Source organism: Delphinapterus leucas, chromosome 5 (assembly GCF_059928025.1).
Source record: "Delphinapterus leucas isolate spDelLeu-1000000601 "Yukka" chromosome 5, BTC_Dleu_Yukka2, whole genome shotgun sequence".
Classification (NCBI taxonomy): Eukaryota; Metazoa; Chordata; class Mammalia; order Artiodactyla; family Monodontidae; genus Delphinapterus; species Delphinapterus leucas.
Genome location: NC_143133.1, coordinates 52122414 through 52129938, shown reverse-complemented (window position 1 = coordinate 52129938; position 7525 = coordinate 52122414). Strand labels below are relative to the sequence as shown.

At 50.5% G+C, this 7525-nt stretch overlaps 1 protein-coding gene across 1 annotated transcript in view; it reads left to right on the top strand.

The window, feature by feature from the left end:
• The first annotated feature begins 1221 nt into the window (after positions 1 to 1221).
• Positions 1222 to 7525, top strand: part of SEL1L3 (SEL1L family member 3) — a 96940-nt gene continuing 90636 nt past the window's right edge. Inside the window, exon 1 of the mRNA XM_022566507.2 lies at positions 1222 to 1509. Within this exon, the coding sequence (XP_022422215.1) occupies positions 1342 to 1509 (168 nt within the window). The 5' untranslated portion in view covers positions 1222 to 1341. The remainder of the gene's footprint in view (positions 1510 to 7525) is intronic.

Sequence of the window (7525 nt, the reverse complement as noted above, 5' to 3'; positions counted from 1 at the left end):
TCAGAGCAGCCGCGGGCCCAAGCAATTATCAGAGTCGCTAGACACAGCCACTCTCTTTCTAGAGCGCCAGGGGTGGCGCGAGCTGGGGATCCCTCTGTCCAGCCGGGCCCCTCGGCCTGGCGGCAGAATTTGGGTCGCCGAGCAGCCAGTTCCAACCTGTGTCCCCAAGGCCGAGGATGTGCCTGAATTTTTTTTTTTTTTTTTAAAGCTGTTTGTACACTTCAAGAACCTCACCCCTTTCATTTGGGGCTTGAGCACAACTGAATTGGCCTAATTAATTCATTTTCTTTTCGGTCCAAAGTGGAAGCCGGGGCACAGGGGTGCAAATCAGATACAAACGCGATTTGGGCGCCGATACTCTGGACAATTAAAACAAAGAGCTCGGCGGCAGTGGCGCCGGCCCGGCACAAAACGCTCGGGAAGCATCCAGAACGTGCCGCGAACCAGCCGGCAGGGTGCGGCGCACCTCGGGCTAAAACGGTGCCCGCAGGGAGGAGGCCCCGCGCCTGCAGGTGGACAGGTGGAGGTTGGTAGGGGTCAAAATCCACCCTTAAAGACTGGAAGCTGGGCCACTGCGTGGCGCGACTCCACGGGGGCACACTAGCACTGCGCCCGGCGGGAATGGCGCCCTTGCCAAAAAAGCAACCAAACAAAAACCCATTGCACGGGCGGGAACTAGGCTGCAGGACCCGCCAAAGGAGTGGGTGGGAGAGAGAGGATGCGCAAGAGAGGAATAGAATGAGAAGAGGAGGGAGTGGAGAGAGGAAACGGATTGAGAGAGAAGGAAGCAAGTGAAAAAAGAAAAAAGAGGGGGTCAGGAAGAGAGGTGAGAGTGAGAGAATTGTAGAGAAGGAAAAAAGGGAAGCGGAGGGCGGGGAGAGGGATCGCGGAGAGAAAGAGCGCGGAAGGGGGGGTGGGGAAGGAGAAGGAAAGGAAAGAAAGGGAAAGAGGGTCTGGCCGGGAGCGGGAAGGGGGGGCGGTGGCCAGGGGGCGGGGCCCGGGTCAGTCCCCACCTGCGTGGGCGCCTGCTGCCCGCCGGGGTGGAAGCCTGGGGGCCGGAGGGAGCGGCCGGGAGGCGGGCTGGCCGGGAGCGGAGGGGAGGAGGGGACGGGGACTGGGAGGCTGGGAGGAGCTGGCGCTCGGCCGGGGCTGCGGGGGCGGCGACGGCGGGAGCGGCAGTGGAGGCGGCGGCGGGTCCGGCGGCGGCGGCGGCGGCGGCGGCAGGTGGCCCCGCGCGCAGCGGCCGGCCCGGCCGTGGGCGGGCGGGAAGGTGGCGCCTCGGGCGGGGGCCGGTCCCTGCACCAGGTGACCTGTTCCGGCCCGGATCCGGGCGGCCTCGGCATGCAGCGGCGCGGCGCGGGGCTCGAGTGGCCACGGCGGCAGCAGCAGCAACAACCCCTGCCGCTCGCGGCCGGCCCCCGGGCCGCAGCCATGGCCCCCCCGAGTGGCGGCGTCCCCCCGGGCCTCGGCGGGCGCTCTGCCTGCGCGCTGCTTCTGCTCTGCTACCTGGTGAGCGCCGGACCCTGCCCGGGTCCTCCCCTCCGCGCGGGGCCCCGGGGACGCGGGTGGGGGCGGCCGGGGACCTCTACCTCGCGGGCGGGTGCGGCACGGCTAGTTTTGTCTCTTCCTCGCCGCCGCACCCTGGGCGCTCCCGGCACCTGGGACGGGTACCCGGGGCGCGGAGAGCGGTGCGTGGACCGGAGTTGCGGCGCTGCGCTCTCGCCGGGGTCCCTTCCTCTCCCTCCGAGACCCGTTCCAGACCCGGGTCAGGTTCCCCATGACACCCAGTCCTGTTCCCCACTCCACCTGAGAGCCTCGCCACCCCGCGTTTCCTCCCTCCCCGCTGCGCACGGCTCTCCAGCTCCCTCCCTGCCGGTCCTGGGCGTCCCTCACAATCTTCTCGAGGTTCCTTTCCTTCCCGTGCCCAACTTCGCCTCTTTCTCTCTGCGAATGCCACCCGCCTCGCCCCTCCTCTTAGTTTCCACCCGGTCCTCATGGCCCGGACCGTTTTGTGCGGACGCACCCGGCGATGAACCTCGTATTTCCAGCGCTCTTCAACTCCTCCATGGTCACTCCAGCCAAGTTGCGGCTGCCAGCAAGAAATCTAGTTCTTTGTAACACGCTTACCGCCAGAGTGGGGACTTTAGCTGCGTCTTGAACATTGTCATTTCAGAGAACACGTTTGGCTCATGCGTGTCCGTTTACAATTTGCACACTTCCTGGCTTTTGTTTTAGTCATCAACTAAATGGCAGTAATCTGTTTTTCAAAACCAACTCATTTAAAATACCAGAGTAATTTAGACCCTCGGAACAAGGTGGGGGAATATTCCCCAATTCCTTTGCTCGCTTGCTCTCTTCTGCTTTGAATTCTCCTAGACAACAGTAAATTTACAGGAGGTGACACCATTTCTGTCCAGCCTACCTTATGTTCCAGGATCCTGCAGAAACCTTGGGTTATCTCGCCATATATTACTGTAAATAAATGAAATGGAAAATGCTGAATCATGAAACTGATGTAATAGGAAATTCACAGAATGCTGAAAAAGAAAAGAAAAGAAAAAAAATTGAGTAGTGTCATTGTCCAGAATTCTTTTCATTTATGTGGCATTGCCATTATTTGGAGACTTTCTTCTTGGAGGCAAAAAACTGCTTAGGAGACATTGGCAGGATTTAGAATTTGATTCCAAAGAAAGTTGCTGCTCAGCCCAAGTTTCTTTTGATACCCTTTACTTGTTGAATGTTTCATTTCTTGAAGCAAGAGGATGTAAAAACGCAAATTGTAATTCTGCCTCTTCATCTACCTGTTGAGCAATCCATGCTTTTCCTCATATTGTAAAATAAGCCAGTACCATATTTTGTGGTTGGCTTTAGTTCATATTTTTATAAGAAGTTGTCAGTTAACATGAATGGTTTTTTTCACCCAGGAGATATTATTATTTAACATTTATGGCACAGGGTTACAGCACACAGGCTCATAAATAAAACTGCCGTAACAGGTGACAGGGTTGCAGTTTAAACAGATGATTCCCATCCACAATGCACTGGTTACCCACAGAGGCAGAAATGATGCAGTAGAGCAGTGTGTGAAACATTAATGTACAAGTGGTCAGGAAAGTTCCATGTGGGAATACCAAGACCTGGCAAGCAGAGCCTGCTTCTTGACTGTTACAAGAAATCAGAGAAACAAGAGCAATAAAGGCCTAAGTCGTCCACAGGAGCAAAGACAGATGATGGAGCAAGTATAAAAGTGCTGTATGGGGTTTCCCTGGTCGCGCAGTGGTTAAAAATCCGCCTGCCAATGCAGGGAACGCGGATTTGAGCCCTAGTCCGGGAGGATCTCACATGCCGCGGAGCAACTGGGCCGGTGAGCCACAGCTGCTGAGCCTGCGCTCTAGAGCCCACGTGCCACAACTACTGAAGCCCGCGCGCCTAGAGCCCATGCTCCGCAACGAGAGAAGCCACCGCAGTGAGAAGCCCGAGCACTGCAGCGAAAAGTAGTTCCCACTCACTGCAACTGGAGAGAGCCTGCGCGCAGCAATGAGGACCCAACGCAGTCAAAAGTAAACTAAATAAAATTTTAAAAAAAATTTACAACATTTCTGTATGGACCAAGGGGGATTTGAGACAACAGATCACAGAGAGGAGAAAAATGATGCTATGGACAGACTATGGTGAGTTAGTGAAGTGGTGAGGTAGGGCTCCAAAAAGAGAGATTATAGAAAATACTGTAATGTGGAAAATAACTAGAGCATGGATGAATGTCTTGGCAGACAAGGAAGGATGGATTTTAGAACTACCATGGAGAGGGAAATGTCAGTGCTTCCTGAGTATGTGTGTTTCCTTCATATGGGCTTCGGATATGCTACTGTTAAAAAAAAAAAAAGCTTGAATAAACAAGAAAACCATTTTTCAACTGAATGAGAAAGTTTTGCAAAACCCAGGGAAGCAAAAGTGTGGCTTGGAAGGTGAGCTTCACCCTTTGTTCTAAAGGTCTAGCCATTGGTAGGGATTTTGTTCGAGAGGTATGTGCTACCAGAGAAACTGCTGAAAGGTAAGCCTTCTTGACCTTGGAGAAATTCAGTTGCAAATTGGGGAAAATGGATGAACACATGAAAAACATAAACTACTGAGAAAAATGCATGAGTGTGTGTCTTTTACATCAAGGAATACTTCCTAGAGAAAGTGCTTGGTCAGGGCAGGGGGGTGGACAGGTGGAGGGTGGAAGTTGAGCAGAATAGCTAAGCAGGACCTCAGGAATAGGTAGACACTAGAGGAAGAAAGCTATCCCATAATTTGGAAGCCTAAATAATAATAGTAGTAGTAGTAGTAATAGTTTGCATTGTGTTAGGTTATTTATATGCATTATCCAATATTAATCTTAACAATAACCTTGTGAGGTAGGAGCTAGTATGATCCCCATTCAGATGAGTTAACTGAGGCTCAGAGAGGTTAAGTTAGTTGTACTAGGCCACACAGGTAGCCCAGGTTTGAAACCCAAGTCCATCTCCTTCCAGAGCCCCAGTTCTAGCCATTCATTGCCTTCTGGATTTTGCTGCTTGTAACCCATTCCCCTTATGCATTGATGTATGGGCCATTAGCAAAGTTCTCAAAATTAGCAGCTTCTGTGAAATTGACCAGGATGTGAGGTCATGTCTAAAGTAGCCTAAAATATACAAAGCAGGAAGCCCAGGCCACAGAGTAGAAGCAGGATGTTAAAGAGGGGAAAAAAAAAAAAGTAAAGCCAGAAGATGTTTGCCATCACAATGGAGAGGCAAAGGATGGGGTCCTTGTATAATCCAGAGGCAGCTGGCAGAGTTTAGCACTTGAGTTTGTATGAACATGTGTCCAAGAGTATAGCCAAGTGTGCCTTGGAATGTATTACAAAGACAAATTGTCTGTGATTTGGGGACTGACTCCTGTTTTGTGTTATCCCTACCTATTTGCTGGTTCGCAAGGGCTGGAGGTTGAGAGAGGCCTTCTAGACAGATGCCTTCAAGCCCCTGCCACCCTGATGGAGAGCAGGGTCCTGAGGTGATGAGCACATTCCTTCTCCATTGGCTGGGACAGAATAACCTTCAGTAGCAGCCCAAGAACAGTACTGTGACTATAGCTAGGACACTGCCAAAGCATGAATAATTGTGATGAGGCCTGAAAGATAAGTCACGGAACGATGCCAAGCAGATTTCTGAAAAGATGATCCCTGGTTCCAGCAGCTGCCCCCCAAATTCTGAGGTCACCAAAGGTCAAGGTGCAGAGAGCCTCCTCAGAGAGGATGGCGCCTTGAAAGCAAAAGGTCACGGAAACCGCTTCCACTGAGGTTACGGGTGCTGACTGCTGGGGTCCATGATGGTCTTTCTTTGCCTCAGAGACCCCCTAGCCATTCTCGTCCATCATTAACTCTTACCTTCCACCAGACTTGGCTAGAACAGCCTGAGACTGCCCAGCCCCATTTGTGACAATGGCACTTGGAGAAGGCAATTCTGTCTCTTTGGAACTCTGGTCTCGAAGTATAATTTTTTCCTAAAATGAGAAAACAAATCTCACAATGGCTGGTATTGGTGTCAGCTGTAGAGCTGAAATATTCCGAGTGGACATTTGCACTTGTGAGACAACCAGAAGACAAAGAAACAAGAGGGCGTTAGCGGCACAGATGTATGTGGGGCTCATTGGCAGGCAGTGGCTGTGACAGAGTCTTGTACAGAATTCTCTGTAAGCGACCACAGACCATCAGTTGTCCCTCCAGAAGTGTTCATTAACTCCTTGCTTTGTGTAACACAGGACCTAGGAACTTCAAAACGAGGTATAGAGACCTTCAATTATCCAGTTTGTGCAAGAATGATTATGGATATTTGAAATACAGAGACCCATCCTCTAACTTCACATCAGCCAATAGCTTCCACATTCATTCCAACCAGGGTCCCTAAAATCTCCCAACTGGCGGTGTTTGCCTCTTGCCTTCTCTTCTTTCCAGCTGCCTGTTGGCAAAACTGTGGGAGCCACCAATTGGCTGAATGGAGCAGCTGGAGGGCAGGTAGAAGAGAAGGCGTAAAGAGGCCAGGCAATTCACGGAGAAGTTGGATAGACTGGAGTAGACCATAAATAGCCTGAAGTGAGTTCAGTTACCCTGTTTATTGGCTCATCCCATCCCCCGGAGAAAGGAACGGAGGGGGCACGAGGATGTGCGGCATGTGAGGAATTTCTGAGGAGCTTCTGCTTTGGTGGCTTGTCATTTGCTTCCCAGCCTCACCCGAAGAAGGGCTGAACCAAGCTGGGGAGTCGGCTCAATGCAGCGTGTGTGCTTGTAAGATAACATCTACCCTCCCCAGACGTAATGCATGGTGATCTGATGTGATTTTAGCCCCTCACCCCACACTTTCAAGACGGGAGTGAGCAAAGTCCCAAGATTCCCCCACCTGTAACCAGAAGGTGGTGACGGGTGTAGAAGTGGATGAGTTGAGGGCATCATTTTGGGTGTTTCTGGAAGGCAGCAGGCACACCATCGCCAGCTTTGGAGTCAGCAGCTATGGATTTGAATTTTGGTTCTGCTTTTTAGTAGCTGGGTGATCTTGCGCAAGTTACTCACCCTCTCTGAATCCATTTCATTTCCTCAGCCGTTAACTGGAATGCTGTGTCCCTCAGAGAGCTGTTGTGAGGTTAGAGGGGAGAAGTTCTATGAAATTCATTGTGAGAGGATGAGGTTAGAAGTGAATGAGAAGACTTACTGCGTTTGTCCCCATGCCTAGCACATAGTAGGTACTCAATGAAATTAAACTGCACCAAACTTGGTTACCGTCTCATAATTTGTGTTAGCAAGAAATAGCATATCAAACAGTATTAAAAGGGGGAGAGGATCCAACACAGCAAGGAGTGTTGATCATTATTGCAATGGCGTTTCTCTAGCCAGCTCTCAGGTTTGGGAAGGCACACGGGTTGGCTGGGAAATGTTTCCCAAGGCTCATCTTGACCTCGAAGTCCATATTGATGTCATCGCTCATTCTGCTTAATTGCATGCTTTGTTGACATAAACAGAATTTTTGCTTATTTCTAGTTGGCAGAAATCGGAAACGTAGGCCTCTTAAGCCAAGACAATTACCTTTTGACCTATGGAAAGTTTGATCCAGCCGGTTTGGAGAGAGGGTGCTCAAAAGGCAAGGTTTTCTTAGGTGACTGTGGGGCAGAATGGATAAGGATGAGAAAAATAGTCAATTATTGTTTGCAATCAGACATACCCACATGCACATGTAAGTGTAAATGGACCTCCCTTAGAGAGACAAGTGACATGAGTTAAGATTTTCTAATGTCTCTGTTTCCTTAAATAATAAGTGGATCATATAGAGAAAAGAGCCAAGTTTTCTCCCGTCTTTGGAACAAGGGAAGGTTATTTGAAGAGAGTTTCCTCTTACTGATTTTTAAAGGAATGAGATGGACTCATCCTAAAAAAAAGTTCAGGTGGTTTTGATAGATTATTTTTTCCATCCAGAAGATACATTAAGTTCATCTGTTTCTTGATTCCCAGGCTGAACGG